Source organism: Salmo trutta, chromosome 19, assembly GCF_901001165.1.
Source record: "Salmo trutta chromosome 19, fSalTru1.1, whole genome shotgun sequence".
NCBI lineage: Eukaryota > Metazoa > Chordata > Actinopteri > Salmoniformes > Salmonidae > Salmo > Salmo trutta.
In genome coordinates this window covers 44,210,534-44,228,122 of record NC_042975.1, presented here as the reverse complement: position 1 = coordinate 44,228,122, position 17,589 = coordinate 44,210,534, and the positions used below count along the sequence as shown (strand labels likewise).

At 41.8% G+C, this 17,589-nt stretch overlaps 2 protein-coding genes across 2 annotated transcripts; both read left to right on the top strand.

Moving 5' to 3' along the window:
* Positions 1-368: 368 nt before the first annotated feature.
* Positions 369-7,655, top strand: LOC115154693 (zinc finger protein-like 1). The gene is made up of 8 exons (XM_029701171.1): positions 369-553; positions 796-912; positions 2,534-2,645; positions 2,819-3,012; positions 3,254-3,329; positions 3,493-3,687; positions 3,909-4,056; positions 5,204-7,655. Exons 2-8 carry the CDS (start codon positions 811-813, stop codon positions 5,388-5,390), a joined length of 1,014 nt encoding a protein of 337 aa, XP_029557031.1. The 5' UTR covers positions 369-553; positions 796-810; the 3' UTR covers positions 5,391-7,655.
* Positions 7,656-12,321: 4,666 nt separating this feature from the next.
* LOC115154691 (FERM domain-containing protein 8) lies at positions 12,322-16,697 on the top strand. The gene is made up of 11 exons (XM_029701170.1): positions 12,322-12,497; positions 13,073-13,160; positions 13,370-13,537; positions 14,038-14,139; positions 14,405-14,463; positions 14,714-14,880; positions 15,018-15,233; positions 15,343-15,466; positions 15,838-15,987; positions 16,111-16,345; positions 16,476-16,697. Exons 2-11 carry the CDS (start codon positions 13,073-13,075, stop codon positions 16,574-16,576), a joined length of 1,410 nt encoding a protein of 469 aa, XP_029557030.1. The 5' UTR covers positions 12,322-12,497; the 3' UTR covers positions 16,577-16,697.
* Positions 16,698-17,589: the final 892 nt, after the last annotated feature.

The following is a 17,589-nucleotide window of genomic DNA, read 5'->3' as shown; positions in this document are numbered from 1 at the left end:
AATATGCAATTACGTACTAGAACGCGCCAATATTATTATTATGAACAAAACAAATACAAAAACAAAAATATACAAACAAGAGTACATCAACCTAACAGACATGAGTATTATGTATCGAGATACATTTTCAATTTGTCAAAAAGGTTTATGGTACGTAACGTTATTGCTTTTTTGTTTTTACACTTACTGATAATTTTAAAATAATACTTAAATTCAATCTTAAACAATGTGAAGAGGGGTTTGTTCTCCACCCACTTCATTTAAAAAAATAATTGTATAATAAAATCTGATCGTTGATCAGCTCTCGCCAAACCAATTTTAACCTGACAACCTCAATTAAAAACTGCACAAACTAATCTTGGGCCAGCTGTGCCGTGCTCACGTGACATCATTGTTCTGCGACTCTACCGGAAGAGACGTGGCAAAATGTCAGCATCTGAAAACATTCGCATTTTCTAGATTTAGCTGACCAAGTTGGTAGAGCAGAACAGCAGTATTTTTACAACCCCTTCCTTCATACGAAAAAGCATCGAGAAGAAATCTTGCGTAACAGGTAAGGTTGAGATAACTTATAATTAAGGCCACCCGAAACAAATCTGATGCTAGTGAACTAGCTATATCTATCAATACACGTAAGCAGTGTCTTACACACCCATATGTAATCATCAAACTTAATTTGATCCATGAGTAGATTTGACTGGGATATCAGAACATTGCTTAGATAATACCTATAACTATGATGTCGTTGCTGAAGCTTGTTTTGGTGGTTACTTGTGTCTGAATCTGTGTGTACAGTACTACAGACAGACCATGGGTCTGTGCAAGTGTCCTAAGAGGAAGGTGACCAACCTGTTCTGCTTTGAACATCGGGTGAATGTTTGTGAGCATTGCCTGGTCTCCAACCACAACAAGGTCAGTGGATGGACAGCTCTAAATATTAATGTAATGTGAACATCAATTATCATGTAATTTCAGATATGTGAGGGTAGCCAATCCGATTGGCATGTAGCTAGCTAGCCCATGACTCTCCGCTCCATTACATTGGACGAAGGTGTCTTCTGTACCTGGGATGTTGTTAAGATCCTCAACACTCGTTCTGAACATTACTATGCATCGCTTGCGGTACAGTTTTGGAAGCATAAGGAACTTATCTATCATATCAGCGAGAAATAATGTGTGTGTACATACATACATACATACATACATACATACATACATACATACATACATACATACATACATACATACATACATACATACATACAAAATTGATACACACCTTCTTTATAGGGTTAGTGTTCCCACATGGCCATATCTCCATGTTACAGCGCATGTTTACGGAAGATGGAGGGACCACATGTGCTACCTAGCATGCTCAGAACACCTTTGTGTAACGGAGGAATGCCACCAGAAACGTGTTGTCAATGAAAAATATTGTTGGCTGCAACTCTGATAAAGCCTGTTAAAACATTGTACACTAAGTGTATATTTTGCATTTGTGAAATTATTTTGATGTGATATGAAAGTAAAGGGCTTTATGTTTCTAGAACCTTATAGCAAATTGAGAATCGATTAACTTGTAGATTGTGTTTGTGGCTGCCTCAGCAAGTCCTCGTCCTGGTAAAGTTGTCAGTCAGACTTCTGTCATCACCACTATAGATGGCTATATGCAAATATTGTTTGATTTTCTTGCCATCTAATTTATCCCCTGTTAGCTTATATGGATGTGATATGTTATTAGCTAGCAAGTTAATTTGACGTGATCATCAATCAATGTAGCCTATCATGTCTGTCAGCAGCAAACTGTTCAACGTTTATACTGGTAGCTTTCAAAGTAAACATTATCAGTTAACTGTACATCGGCAAATGCGCCCTTCTGCTGCTTGACAGGCAGTGCCCTCAAAGGATGGGAAATTAACCTAAAAAAACACTCATACTTGTCAGGTATAGTTCACTTTTACTTTATCACTCAAATTTCCAATTCATGGTGGCCAATATTGAGAGATATCTTGAGGCTACCCTCACATATATTTTAAATTACATGATAAAATTGTTTACTGAAAAGCATGCAGTTAAATGCTGTATAACTCTGATAGAGCTAAATGTGCTCTATTGTTTTGCATGTAATATTCTGACATTTGTGGTTCTGATTATACTCTTCAAGAGGTGATGATATTATGACCAAACAGTTAAGATTTAACAATCCCTTGAAAACTGCATTGTGTCGGTGTTGACGGTACGGGCTGGAGGTGCCAGCCGACAGAACCATGTGCAAACCGGCGTACTGAAGGTCGGACTGGTAACAGTTCTTTGTGGATATATTGTCTCAGATTAAAATCATTGCCAACAGGTAAAGTAAGTCCAGATGAAGTGTATTAAACATTCTGACTTGTAATGGGACTATTTGGAAATGTTGAGCTTACATGTTAGAGACGAGAGTGTAAGTCTTCCACGCTCTGATTCTAAAAGGGACTAATAGTAGCTGTGTTTGCCACTAAACTATGAAGTATTTTCTCTCCATTCTGATTACCAGTGTATAGTGCAGTCCTACCTCCAGTGGCTTCAGGATAGTGATTACAGCCCTAACTGTCGACTGTGTAATAACCCACTGATCTCCCAGGATACTGTCAGATTGGTCTGCTATGGTAAGATTGTCAACATCTTGGATTTGTTATCCTTTGTGCTCTTATTGAATTTGTTATAGTTGTGTTCTTTTTTGAGAGGAACTCTCCATATTGTTGTTGTTGTTGCTTGATGTTATTGCTCTGTGGAATTTGCACAAACCCACCTGGATCATTGCCCTTTATCTCTATCCAAGATGTATTCCACTGGGCCTGTCTTCATAACCTGGCAGCCCGGTTGCCCCTACACACTGCTCCTGCGGGATACCAGTGCCCCAGCTGCCAGGGTCCAGTGTTTCCCCCCTCCAACCTGGCAAGCCCAATAGCTGACATGCTGAAGGAACAGCTCTCCTTAGTCAACTGGGCAAGAGCTGGACTAGGCCTACCTCTGGTGAGGAATAGGGTTGGGCTGGGTCACACTAACCGTTAAAGAAATTGAATAGTGATGGTGACAGGGATATACTGGTTGAGATGCTGGGTACCAACATTAAATTGTGTATGATATTAGTGTAAAATATTTTTACGGCTTAAATTATGTTTTAGGACCCATAAATCAAGTGTTTCTTTCAGCGAGATGGCAAGTATTCTGTGACAATTCAAATCTAACATGCACATACTCTCTCCACTGCAAGATTGAAGAACCTGTAGAAGCTATTCAAGACAGCACACAGGATGTCACTGATTATGCTGACTGGTCCACATTTGATGGTGAGTCATTGTTTCTGGTCTGTTACTGCCTTGTTGGTCTACAATAGCGGGAGCCTGTATTGCAGCCGAAGGCATCATGACATAATGCTAAGCTAAATGTTCGATTTGTTTGTTCGAATCAGAAAGGTTACTGGAACATTTACCTTCTCCCCCACTGTGCTAGCCCCAGCATTGGAGACCACTGAAGCTTACCCCGCCCACTCCTACACCCCCAGCCCGGCCCCTACTCTAGTTCCACCTCCAGTACAGGAAGATCATGGAAATCTCTACAACAACGGGGGGATGACAGCACAAGAACAACACTCTGGGGTCAACATGATCACTACAACCACCAGTGACACAATCACCCTACACACAGGTAAAGGACTATGAATGTTACTCTGGTTTGCAGGAACTGTACTAACCCTAACCTTTACTAACCACACAGTGTTGTCATGCCGTACAGGCTAGTCCAAACCGTAGCCTCAAATCTAATCTTAGTTCATGTCATTTTTGATAACGCATCTGATATTCTTCACGTAGATGCATGTGTATAATGTATCCTCATATTTGGTTATTCATTTGATGTTTTGCTTCCAGCATCAACCCCAAGGAAAATCTATGACACACGGGACTCTGGTCCCAGCTCTGGTTACAGCTCTGGACACAGCTCTGTGACACAGATCGACTTTGACGACGACAAGTACCGGCGACGGCCAGCACTCAGCTGGTTTGCACAGATTCTCAAGTCAGTAATTGAATTCTGTTACTAGTTATTTAAAGTAGGTGCTATTCATTTAGTTATTACACAGCAAGTATACCTTTCTGAGCAAACTACATTACATATGGACAACAGTACTTTTTATTTTTATTTAACCATTGTTAAATAGTTCAACATACTTAAAGGATAAGTTTTATTTTTACAACCAAATCTCTATTTTTATGTATATGGAATGTTATAGAAGGATCCAAGACATCTTTTTTTGTGATTTGACTTGTTTTCGATATACTTACCCCAAACAGCAATTATTTTCCTTGTTGTGTAGTATGGGGGGCCAAAGGCTCCGAAAACACCCAAATACATCCTTTTGGAAACAACAACGCTCTCAGTATAGCGACGCAGGTCTTCAGATGTTGTTCACATGAAATTGTGTCATTCCCAACTTTATCAGCAATGTTTTATTCCCTTTTGTGCGACTCGAGCTGTTTCCCCTATCCAGCTGTTTCATTCTCCATGCAGCCTGCTGCTACAGGTAGCTGCCAAAATCAAAGAAACACCAACATAAAGTGGTTTTAATAGGGTGTTGGACCACTACGAGCCGCCAGAACAGCGTCAATGCACCTTGGCATAGATTCTGGAAGTGTCTGGATCTTCCTGTGTGGAGTCACCCTATGCTTTCAATATACTGTACTTTGTATCCCTCATTTACTTAAGTGTTTATTTGATTCTTTATTTTTGGCAGTTACCTGTAGAATGGACTGAGAGGGTCGCAACAAAACTGAATATAACATTGCAGATAAAGTTCGGAATGACAGAATTTCATGTGTACAGCATCTAAAGACCTGCATCGTTACTGAGAGGTTTGTTGATTCTGAATGGATGTATTTGGGTGTTTTTAGAGCATTTGTTCATGGTTTTTCTGGGCCCCCATTATATACAACGAGGATCAGGAATTGATTTGCTGTTTGCAGTTGTTTTTGAGAAACTTACCCCAATCACAAAAAAAGATGTCTGGACTCTTCTATAACAATATTCCATTTACATCAAAAACAGATTTGGTTGTAAAAAAAACAACTTATCCTTTAACTTACATTGATTTATCAGTTACTCTGTTTCCAAAGGTGGAGTCCCATTTCTCTTAACTCTGAAGATATAAATGAATTTGTGTTCTCAGAAACCGGATGGGTTCAAAGAGGACAGGCCTGTCCTGGAAGCAGAGGGTCTTCATGCTCCTTCTGGTTGGAGTGCTGGGATTCTTTACCTTGATTATCATTATGGCTAAACTGGGCCGTGCTTCAGCTGACTCCGACCCCAACTTAGACCCCCTACTAAACCCCAACATCCGAATGGGCAAAAACTGACCAGCACCCAACTCCATGTCCTGGTGAGTGTTGAACATGGGGCCGATATAAGTCCATCTAAGATGGTAGGACCAGTAGAGGCAGAGAGGCACCTTCTCTCTCGGATATGAAAGAAGAGGACAGGATGGTGCGTTTTTTTTGCCCTGGAAATGATAGCAACCTTACACCCTTTTCCCCTCTTTGGGGTTGGCAGGTGCAGATTTCCTATGCATCTACTACTCAGAACTAATAGGCTATATAACCAGCGTGTGTGTGGAAACACATTCAATTATTTACATTGCTTTTAGAGCTATATGTAAAATTAATATATATTTTGACCCACTGTACACTAAAGTAACTGTCCAGTGAAATTCTCACTTTAAGTTCATACTCTATTTAACTTATACCCAAATAATGTTGTTGACTCATATTTGTGGCCAAAGCATACATTTGAGATTTTTTTTATTGTTTATTTTTTTTAAACCACCTCAAACTTGTATCTCAAACAGGCTGTTTAAAAAAAACAAATGCTAGCTATTTACTCATAGAGGATGATGTCATCCTGAGGATGAGCTGGTCAATCAGCGCTTTACTCGCATTAATATTTTTTAACATAATTACCCTTTTTTTTGGAAGGAAGTATTTCACTCCTATTGTAATTAGTTATAGGTCATATTTAATATAAATCTGGGCTCACTGGACAGTTACTTTGAATGAGATTGCAGTGTTGGTAATAATGGTGATGGGAAAACAGAAATACTGTATTCTATGTATGGCAAACAAATATGGCTTGTTGCAACATCTGCTAAAAACAAAGGTATTTTTGGAGTGGGCATCAATAACAGTTGTTCAAGTTACTTGAGTGAGTGTGAGGTTTGTGTTGAACTGGAAGAATGCTGTGTCTGACATTCACATACTGTTTTTGTATGTTGATTTAAATCTTAAAGTATGTAAATATAGAAATTGAATGAAATATGGTGAGTTGTGTGTTGAACTGGAATACATGTTTCTAGCCAATTGTCTCCCAAATTCTGAATGCAATATAAGTTGTAATCTTTGGACAAAGAAAATGTAGAACAGATAGTCTGAGGATATTAAAATTGAGTGGTTGTTAACCCAGGGGACATTGTTCATCTTGGTATAGCATTAAAGTAACATAGTGTTCTGAAATCCACAAGTGCCCTGTGCCCCAACCTGGTCTCAGAGTACTTTGTATTATTCTGTATGTAAATCCGAGACACTCCATTTTACTATGTTATGTTTCATATGGTATGTATTAATTTGTGGATGTCCATCACCCACTTCATGACATGTTACGAATTTGCTAAACGTATGATATGTTATGAAATCTAGCTAGGTGGCTAACATTAGCTAGGCTAGGGGTTAGGGTTAGCTAACATGCTAAATAGTTGTAAAGTTGCTAAAATTCTAAAGTTGTCCTTGATGAGATTTGAAATCGCACCCATCCAACCGCCCTACTTTCAATTTTGCCTTAAGTAATCATCTGTTTTACGTAACTATACCATACTAAACATATCATACTATTTTCAGGGTTGAGGATTTACATTGGCTATGTTACATATAGTCTATGAGACCAGGCTGTGGGCTCAGACACTTTGACAGAGTGGTCTACTTTCAAAGATCCTTAACTTGCTTCTCTTGAGTTTGAAGTGTTACTAAAGGTGTCTGCGCATTGCTGTGGTTCAAATTTGGTTGTAATATTTGGACATTCTTTGACCATTTAACTTGCCATTTACAAAAACATAATATGTTAGTAGGTAGGTGTGTTGATAGGACCTCACATTTTAAAATGTATGTATTGAAATCAAATGTCTACAGTACACCAATATCAATTTGCTGTTCTTATCTTTGCACTTTGGTGAAAAATTACACTTTCAAAAATATTTGAGGAAAAATATCTCTCTTGCTGATGCTTACTCTGCAGAAGACAGTTCTGTCAATGTAAGAAGCTGTATTTTTTTTATTTTGGAGTAATGTGTCCTTTTGATAAAGCTGACTTACAACCCCAATTTTGTTTTGCTGTACTATTCACATTTCTCAATTAAATTATGCTCTTTGTAAAGACGTAACTATTTGAAATGATCTATGAACACACATGTCATATTGTTACTTTTCACATCAGATTTTAAAAGAACTGAATGGTTTGACATAGCAACTTTCTGTCCTCAGAGATGATGATGTTTCTTGAGAGGAAGGTGATTAATTTATTGGTATCTCAGAACTGCTCTGTACAAAATGTTGTGGAATATAAAATTACTTGCTTGATATGTTTTCCAGTTTCTTAAATACTTTGCAAAGCAACTTTATTTCTATGTGAGAACTGAAATGGTCTATTCATTCTTTTTAGTAGATGCTCTTATCCAGAGTAACTTACAGTGGTGAGTCCCTACATTTCCATACTTATTCATACTGCTCCCCTGGTGGGAATCAAACCCACAACCCAAGCATTGCAAGCGCCATGCTCTACCAACTGAGCCACGTCATCACAAACCACTTGCTATCTCAATGTACTCAATTATATTGGTCATTGTTTTTCTATTCATGGTGATGGAAAGTCTACAGGTACGAACTTAGATGACCGGCCTATGTACAATACAGTAATGTACATTAAGTGGTTTGTAAGGATGGTCAATTAATTTCCATGTTATTTGATCAAGAAAAATGTTTTGTGTCTTTGCCCATAACTTTCCACCTTTGGATGTAAATGTTTGAGGACCGGGTTTTGTTCTTACTGGATTCAATTAGAATGACAATCACAGAGAAAGGGACAAGGCAACAACTCTTTCAATTCCAACTATTGAATCATACAAGATAATTATACAACCTTTTTTTGCCAAAGCAGATATGCTGAATAAATGTTTTTGCCTGCCCTACAGACCTCTACATCGGTCCACTAATACTAGTAAAGGGCCAGTGCACTACTTTTGGTGAATTTTTTTCTTTTCTTGTATTAATCATTCTTTTTTGGGGTGGGGGGTGCTGCAGAACCCCTACTTCCCACAGCTATGGTGCCTAGTGAAAGTCTACACACCCCTTGCAGTCTTCATTGTTTTTTTTCCTACTGATCTACACAACATACTCCACATTTTCAAAGTGAAAGAAAAATGATAGAAAACGTACAAAACAATATAAAAAAATAAGATTGTCTTCACACCCCAGAGTTAATGCTTGGTGGAAGCACCTTTGACAACCATTACAGCTGTAAATAATTTTGATTAAGATTCTACCAACTTTACAGAACTCTTACTGCAACATATCCATTGTTTATGTCAAAATTGCTCAAGTGCTGTACATTTGGTTGGGAATCATTGATGGGCAGCAATATTCAAACTGCAACTAGACCACTCAAGAACGCTCAACACCTCTTGGAAAGCCATGGGAGCAAACTGAAAAAGTTCAGCACTGCTCTACTTTATGCAAATTGCACGTGGCTGCCGTTAACCGATCAGGTGAGGAGCGGATGTTTGCTTGAAGATATTCGGTTCATGAAACATTGTTCTGCCTGTCTTGATTTTGCTTTGTTAAAATACAGAGACAAAATCATAAGGTCAATGGCATGGAGGAAGATTGCAGAGATTGTTGGTGTTGGTGGTGGGTGAAAAGAGATTTTCACAACAGTATATGCTTGTGCTGCTAGCTACTGTAGCTATGAACATTTTTAATGTATTTTTTATTTAACCTTTATTTAACCAGGTAGGCTAGTTGAGAATAAGTTCTCATTTGCAACTGCGACCTGGCCAAGATAAAGCAAAGCAGTTTGACACATACAACAACACAGAGTTACATATGGAATAAACAAACATACAATCAATAATACATTAGAACAGTCTATATACAGCATGTGCAAATGAGGTAGGATAAGGGAGGTAAAGCAATGAATAGGCCATGGTGGCGAAGTAATTACAATATAGCAATTAAACACTGGAATGGTAGAATGTGCAGAAGATGAATGTGCAAGAAGAGATATTGGGGTGCAAAGGAGCAAGATAAATAAATAAATACAGTATGGGGATGAGGTAGATTGGATGGGCTATTTACAGATGGGCAATGTACAGGTGCAGTTATCTGTGAGCTGCTCTGACTGCTGGTGCTTAAAGCTAGTGAGGAAGGTAAGAGTCTCCAGCTTTAGTGATTTTTGCAGTTCGTTCCAGTCATTGGCCGCCTCTCCTTACAGTTCTCTGCTGCCAAAGCAAGAATTGGCTTTGGGGGTGACCAGTGAGATATATCTGCTGGAGTGCGTGCTACGGGTGGGTGCTGCTATGGTGACCAGTGAGCTGAGATAAGGCAGGGCTTTACCTAGCAGAGACTTGTAGATGACCTGGAGCCAGTGGGTTTGGCGACGAGTATGAAGCGAGGGCCAGCCAACGAGAGCGTATAGGTCGCAGTGATGGGTAGTATATGGGGCTTTGGTAACAAAACGGATTGCACTGTGATAGACTGCATCCAATTTGTTGAGTAGAGTGTTGGAGGCTATTTTGTAAATGACATCGCCGAAGTCAAGAATCGGTAGGATGGTCAGTTTTACGAGGGTATGTTTGACAGCATGAGTGAAGGATGCTTTGTTTTGCGAAATAGGAAGCCGATTCTAAATTAAATTTTGGATTGGAGATGTTTAATGTGAGTCTGGAAGGAGAGTTTACAGTCTAACCAGACACCTAGGTATTTGTAGTTACATATTCTAAGTCAGAACCTACCAGAGTAGTGATGCTGGACGGGCGGGCAGGTGCGGGCAGCGATCGGTTGAAGAGCATGCATTTAGTTTTACTTGCATTTAAGAGCAGTTGGAGGCCACGGAAGGAGAGTTGTATGGCATTGAAGCTCGTCTGGGGGTTAGTTAACACAGTGTCCAAAGAGGGGCCAGAGGTATACAGAATGGTGTCGTCTGCGTAGAGGTGGATCAAAGAAATACCAGCAGCAAGATCGACGTCATTGATGTATACAGAGAAGAGAGTCGGCCCGAGAATTAAACCCTGTGGCACCACCATAGAGACTGCCAGAGGTCCGGACAATAGGCCCTCCGATTTGACACACTGAACTCTATCAGAGAAGTAGTTGGTGAACCAGGCGAAGCAATCATTTGAGAAACCAAGGCTGTTGAGTCTGCCAATAAGAATGTTGTGATTGACGGAGTCGAAAGCCTTAGCCAGGTCGATGAATACGGCTGCACAGTAATGTCTCTTATCGATGGCGGTTATGATGTCGTTTAGGACCTTGAGCATGGCTGAGGTGCACCCATGACCAGCTCTGAAACCAGATTGCATAGCGGAGAAGGTACGGTGGGATTCGAAATGGTCGGTAATCTGTTTGTTAACTTGGCTTTCGAAGACTTTAGAAAGGCAGGGTAGAATAGATATTGGTCTGTAGCAATTTGGGTCTAGAGTGTCTCCCCCTTTGAAGAGGGGGATGACCACGGCAGCTTTCCAATCTGTGGGAATCTCAGACGACACAAAAGAGAGGTTGAACATGCTAGTAATAGGGGTTGCAATAATTTCGGCAGATAATTTTAGAAAGAGAGGGTCCAGATTGTCTAGCCCGGCTGATTTGTAGGGGTCCAGATTTTGCAGCTCTTTCAGAACATCAGCTATCTGGATTTGGGTGAAGGAGAAGTGGGGGAGGCTTGGGCGAGTTGCTGTGGGGGTGGAGGGTTGTTTATCGGGGTAGGGGTAGCCAGGTGGAAAGCATGGCCAGCTGTAGAAAAATGCTTATTGAAATTCTCAATTATAGTGGATTCATCGGTGGTAACAGTGATTTCTAGCCTCAGTGCAGTGGGCAGCTGGGAGGAGGTGCTCTTATTCTCCATGAACTTTACAGTGTCCCAGAATGTTTTGAGTTTGTGCTACAGGATGCAGATTTCTGCTTGAAAAAGCTAGCCTTAGCTTTCCTAACTGCCTGTGTATATTTGTTCCTAACTTCCCTGAAAGTTGCATATCACGGGGCTGTTCGATGCTAATGCAGAACGCCACAGGATGTTTTTGTGCTGGTCAAGGGCAGTCAGGTCTGGAGAGAACCAAGGACTATATCTGTTCCTGGTTCTACATGCCCCGTTCCATACATTTGGAACGGGGCATGCTTATTTAAAATGGTGAGGAAGGCACTTTTAAAGAATAACCAGGCCTTCTCTACTGACGGGATGAGGTCAATATCCTTCCAGGATAACCGGGCTAGGTCGATTAGAAAGGCCTGCTCGCTGAAGTGTTTTAGGGAGCGTTTGACAGTGATGAGGGGTGGTCGCTTGACCGCAGACGCATTACGGATGCAGGCAATGAGGCAGTGATCGCTGAGATCTTGGTTGAAGACAGCAGAGGTGTATTTGGAGGGCAAGTTGGTTAGGATGATATCTATGAGGGTGCCCGTGTTTATGGATTTGTGGTTGTACCTGGTGGGTTCATTGATCATTTGTGTGAGATTGAGGGCATCAAGCTTAGATTGTAGGATGGCCGGGGTGTTAAGCATGTCACAGTTTAGGTCACCTAGCAGCACGAGCTCTGAAGACAGATGGGGGCAATCAATTCACATATGGTGTCCAGGGCACAGCTGGGGGCAGAGGGTGGTCTATAGCAAGCGGCAATGGTGAGAGACTTGTTTCTGGAAATGTGGATTTTTAAAAGTAGAAGCTCGAATTGTTTGGGTACAGACCTGGATATTAAGACAGCATGCTATCTCTGCAGTAGATTGCAACACCGCCCACTTCTCAGCGGAGTAGTTACGTGGAGTATTGTCACAAGCCGTAACACCCTCACAGGTCATGGAGTTTTGAAGCAAGGAAGAAGTGGGAGTTTTGGGGGTTTGGTTTTGTCAATGTGCTTTTTAAAATTGTTTTATTTGGGTGGATTAAGTTAGTTCTCCCTATCACGTATGGGGTTTTATTTTGACCTTGGTTTTTTCAACCCCGTCCAGTTGGTGGCGGTAATGCAAAGTTTTTGATTGTAGTCTGCCATAAAACCCACAGAAGAAGAAGAAGCACAAAGGGCGCAGTACGTTAGTACAGACAGTTGTCAGTGTGCTGGTAAACTGTTGAAGTTGTTGTTTTGACAAAATATATTCTCATACGGATTTTTAAAAATATTATCTTGTGGACTGTCAATTCTACATTTTCAGTAAAAGAAGGTAATTGAATGTCATCTCACTGGATTAGCCCACCGCTGTCTTCTTTCTTGGTAACTAGCTAGCTAGTAGCTAACGTTAGCATAATATTCGTAATTGAGCTGTCTACAGTTTGTTGGCAGGATACCAGCTAACTTAGATGTGAAATGTCGTTTCAGTAAAAACTCTTACGACTTAACAAGAACGAGAAAATCAAAGCCTTGATATTAAACATAATTATAGATAACTAGGACAGGGAATTGTAAGGGACCTCACGATACGATATATATTCTATAGATAAATTAGATATGTATTGCGATTCGATGTTCCAAATATTGCTCACTATGTGTATGCTGCAGAGGGACAAGCGAGACCCATGAGAAAACGAGTTATCATCAGTCAGGGAATAAAACTGCTGAAAACAAATCGGCTCACTATTTAAATAGAAGATGGAGAACAACTGTATCGATCCCCACCATCACCACAGCTATTGTTAACGTTACTTACGGAGATGGCTAGCTAGCTATGTCACAGTGAATTTGCTAGTGGATAACATACATTTTTCGAAAAACTCGTATTGATTTGTGTGTCTCACACAGATGGAAGTAGATGAGTGTGGGGGCTTTCCTCCAGAACCATCGGAGGGGAGCTCACAGAGAGGAAGTGTGGCATCCTCTGTCATCCGCGGTCAGTTCCCTTTTGTCTTTGTCTGGTGTTTACAATATAACATTTTTGTCCCTGTGTGTTTTCTTATTTGGAACATGGTGTTTAATAGCCCTGTGTATATGTCAAACGGATTCATGTGAGCTCATGACATCGTCGTGGCTTGCAAAATGTTTCATGTTTTGCATTAGATTATTATGGCAACTGTCCTCCCTGTGTTTGTTCTCCTACAGCTCAAGATGTGCTTGTGTACCTGGTGGGTGACAGTGCGGTACACCTGTGTGTGGAGGGGGTTGCCTGTGTGAGTGTCCAGGAGCTAGGCCGCAGTGTCCGGGAGGCTCTCCACATTCCTGATTCTGCAATGGATGCCTTTGCCTTCTGGCTCTGCTCTCCTCTGCTCGGTAATGACCGCTCTCTCTCTGTATGCACCTCCCCCTCCTCCTCCCCTAGCCCTCTAACAACTGTGCGGCACATGCTGTTATTTTAATATAAGCAACTTGGCCATTCATTTGACAGTTTCTTGATTTGATCAGGGGGAAGAGAGGCAGATATGTATTACAAAGGAATAGTGTTGTCTGAGGCTGGTCTGGTTCATTGTATCATGTATTGGTGGCGATTGAAGAGAGCCGTTGGGCCATAAGAGGAACATTTGACAGTTTGAATGCTTCTCTTTTGAACTACTGTCTTGCTGAAAGACTAGCATTGTTTGTAAAATAGGGAAGGGATCACTACAGCGAAATGAGTGTAGGCCAAGTCTATGGCTTGTGGATATGGTGCTATAGATTAGCATGCTTTGTCATGCCAAATTCCTTTCTTTGTTATGCCATGAGAATGCTTTTCATCATCCTTTTCATTAATTATCACATCGTTGTCTACTCCCTGCCTTTTCCTCCTCTCTCAGAACTGCAGTTAAAGCCGAAGCATCAGCCTTACAAACTGTGTCGCCAGTGGCAGGACCTGCTGTATCGCTTCACCGAGGCCTCAGAGGAGGACATATCTCAAGGTGAGACTGCCTGTGTCTGTGTGTAGGGATGAGCTTGTGTGTTTCTGTAATCTTTTCTATTTGTTTCTGTATTTTTGGCAGATGAACATTTTTGTCTCACATCTGTTAGATTTTTTTCATCCCCACTGCTGAATTCATATTGCTTTGTCAACCTGACCTCATGTTACCACTGACCCAACGTCACTAATCCTAAGCCGTACATCTGCCATTATATAAAAATATTCTGTAATACCCTCCTCATGCCCTACTTTCCTTTTTTCTCCAGATGAGCCATGCTTGCAGTACAGAAGGAATGTGTTTCATCCCAAGTCTAAAGAGCTGCAGGTACTGCTTGTTCTGTTTTCTAATTAAACTTAACATGGGCGGAAAAAAATATCAGTCAAGATGTATTGTTGTGTCAAATGGATAGATTATACATTCCTGGTTGTAGACACATACCTCAGAGCACTCTAGCACCAGCCCTCAGACAAAAGGTTATGTTTGTCCCTCAAGAGTTACAAGAATTGATGAATGCCCCTATCTGTGTTTGGCTCCTCCTATATTCCACATTTCATTGCATGGTATTTCCCTCCAGATTGAAGACGAGGGGGTGTTGAGACTACTTTACGACGAGGCACGGGTTAACATCCTCGCTGGCCGCTTCCCCTGTGACCCTGAAACCTGGACGGGTTTGGGAGCACTGTCTTTTGCTATGGACCTGGGAGTAGGTCTGGACGACCAGAAAGCCACTGCTGCTTTAAGGTAAACTATGCCTGGCATCTGAACGTCTGCCTGTTGGTGACGACGTGTATTATTTTTAAGAGTATAACACAAAATAATTTTTCCCAATACCTGGCTGCATACCCAGACTATTGCTTCTCCTCTCCCAACTCCCTCAGAGAGAAGAAGCTGATATCCTTCCTGCCTGCACATGTATCAGGGGGAGGTGGGGGGCTGTTTTCTACCTTGAGGGGGAAAGGGGGCCGTCAGGCAGTGCTGGAGCACAACCTGTTGGAGGAGTATCGCAAGATCAGCACCTTAGGCAGTACCCCCCCGGAGCCCACTCAGCATCTACGCCAGTACCTCAGCACATGCCACTCTCTGCCTTACTATGGGTAAGGAACCAGCAAAACTAATGGCCTCAACTTAACTGCATGGAACACATTCACAGTTTGGATCTTCTTCACGCGTCACTTGCATCATGTTTGTTTCTTGTCTGGCCAGGTGTGCTTTCTTCTCGGGGGAGATTGACAAGCCAGCTCAGGGGATTCTTCATAGAGCAGGACGGAAAGCTGTCAATGTGGGGATCAGTCTGGAGGGGGTGTATGTAATGGACATCAAAGAGAAGGTGAGACCTGGAATGTCAAGCTGTGAGTGGCTGTGTCACATCTGGCCGTGATTGATTCCATTTATGTGATTGGGAGTCCCATAGGGCGGCGCACAATTGGCCCAGCGTCGTCCAGGTTTGGCCGGGGTAGGCCGTCATTGTAAATAAGAATTTGTTCTTAACTGACTTGCCTTGTTAAATAAAGGTTAAATAATTGATAACTCCTCTACATTACTAGCAGAATTATGACCTATTTTACAGTGTGTGATTGAGTAAGATGCGGATTTGTATGAACCAGAGGTGTCCTTTATCTATGCAAAAAGACTTCACTGAATACCCAACCCTCTACTTTTCTTCCTTGTTTTCTCCGGGGCATTCCTACTCCATGACAGCATGTGCTCCTGGGACTGCGTTTCAGTGAGTTGTCTTGGGACCACAGCTACCCCGAGGGGGAAGGGGACTCGCACATCCTGTGGCTTGAATTCGATGGGGAGGAGGCCGGCACCCCTGTCAACAAGTTACTGAAGATCTATTCAAAACAAGTAATGAAACCTAAACCTACCTACCTTTTAAAAATAAAAATGTATTCAAAATAAACAAGGTGGTCATAGATGCCATTGAAGTGACCAGAGCTGCTACTGTTCTTTCTTCCCTCGTTTCTCTAGGCAGAGCTTATGAGCGGCCTTATTGAGTTCTGTGTGGAGCTACAGTCTGCAGCCGAAGGAGGGGCGGCGACGGAAACGGAAACGGACAGTGATGTCAGTCTATCCCATCAGCCTGCTGGACAGGCAGGGAACAGTGACAGAGGAAGGGGCGGTCGGCGAGGGAAACTGCGCAGGCAGAGCAGTGTGGTGTGCAGTCGGGTCCATACGCTGAACACCATCAGCTACGTGGACAACGGTGAGTCTGGGGAGAGGCCATCATGCATGTCATTCATTTCGTCAGTATTAACCATCCATATAAGCTTCATTTGTTTATCAGGTTAGGTTGTAAAACTAACTGTTAAATGTATTTGTTGTCCTCCGGGCAGGTAAAGAAATCAAACGCTTGAAGCCAAAGAGAGCTGCTTCCTTTTTCACCAGGCAGTCACAGCCACCCACATACTCATCAGTACAGGTGGAGCAAGGTTGAGCCTCCATCTGTGATCTAGGCACTGCTCTATGGTAACTGGAGACCAAAACTGAACATGCAAGTTGAGATTGAGACAAAAAGATATATAGGGAGTTGGAGAGGTTTATCTTGATTGCAAAAATACTACGGACCAAGAGTAGGATTTAAGTGTGAATACATATTTATGGTTAAATGTTGTGTATATGAAGTTACGTTCTTTAGGTGCTGGAAAGTGACGTTGAGTGGCATTGCTTCACTGGTCAAGTTGAACCAGATACCTATTTGGTAGAAGTTGGAGTTTAATATGAAACTGTTGATGAGTAGTGGTAACATTGACAGTAGCGCCACCTTTTAGCTTTTACCCTTGTGATAGGGGACCTTTATTACAGTTCTCCTTCAGATGGAGTTTATGTGCAATGACTATGTACACTATATATACAAAAGTATGTGGACACCCCTTCAAATTAGTGGATTCGGGTATTTCAACCACACCAGTTGCTGACAGGTATATAAAATCGAGCACACAGCCATGCAATCTCCAAAGAAAAACATTGCCAGTCGATTGGCCTTACTGGGGAGCTCCGTGACTTTCAACGTGGCACCGTCATAGGATGCCACCTTTCCAACAAGTCAGTTTGTCAAATTTCTACCCTGCTAGAACTGCCCTGGTCAACTGTAAGTGCTGTTATTATGAAGTGGAAACATCTAGGAGCAACAACAGCTCAGCCGCGAAGTGTTAGGCTACACAAGCTCACAGAACGGGACCACTGAAGCATGTAGCGTGTAAAAATAACCTGTCATCGGTTGCACCACTCAATACCAAGTTCCAAACTGCCTCTGGAAGCAACGTCAGCACAAGAACTGTTGGTCGGGACCTTGGTTAAATGGGTTTCCGTGGAGCCTAAGGTCACCATGCGTAGTGTTAAGGGTCGGCTGGAGTGGTGTGAAGCTCGCCACCATTGGACTCAGTGGAAATGCGTTCTCTGGAGTGATGAATCACGCGTCACTATCTGGCAGTCCGACAGACGATTCTC

Coding starts and splice junctions, on each gene's coding strand:
- LOC115154693 (XM_029701171.1), top strand. CDS start 811: ATGGGTCTGTGCAAGTGTCCTAAGAGGAAGGTGACCAACCTGTTCTGC. Junction 3,013..3,253: donor CTGGACTAGGCCTACCTCTG/GTGAGGAATAGG, acceptor CTCCACTGCAAG/ATTGAAGAACCTGTAGAAGC. Junction 3,330..3,492: donor TGACTGGTCCACATTTGATG/GTGAGTCATTGT, acceptor CCACTGTGCTAG/CCCCAGCATTGGAGACCACT.
- LOC115154691 (XM_029701170.1), top strand. CDS start 13,073: ATGGAAGTAGATGAGTGTGGGGGCTTTCCTCCAGAACCATCGGAGGGG. Junction 15,467..15,837: donor TAATGGACATCAAAGAGAAG/GTGAGACCTGGA, acceptor ACTCCATGACAG/CATGTGCTCCTGGGACTGCG. Junction 16,346..16,475: donor CATCAGCTACGTGGACAACG/GTGAGTCTGGGG, acceptor TCCTCCGGGCAG/GTAAAGAAATCAAACGCTTG.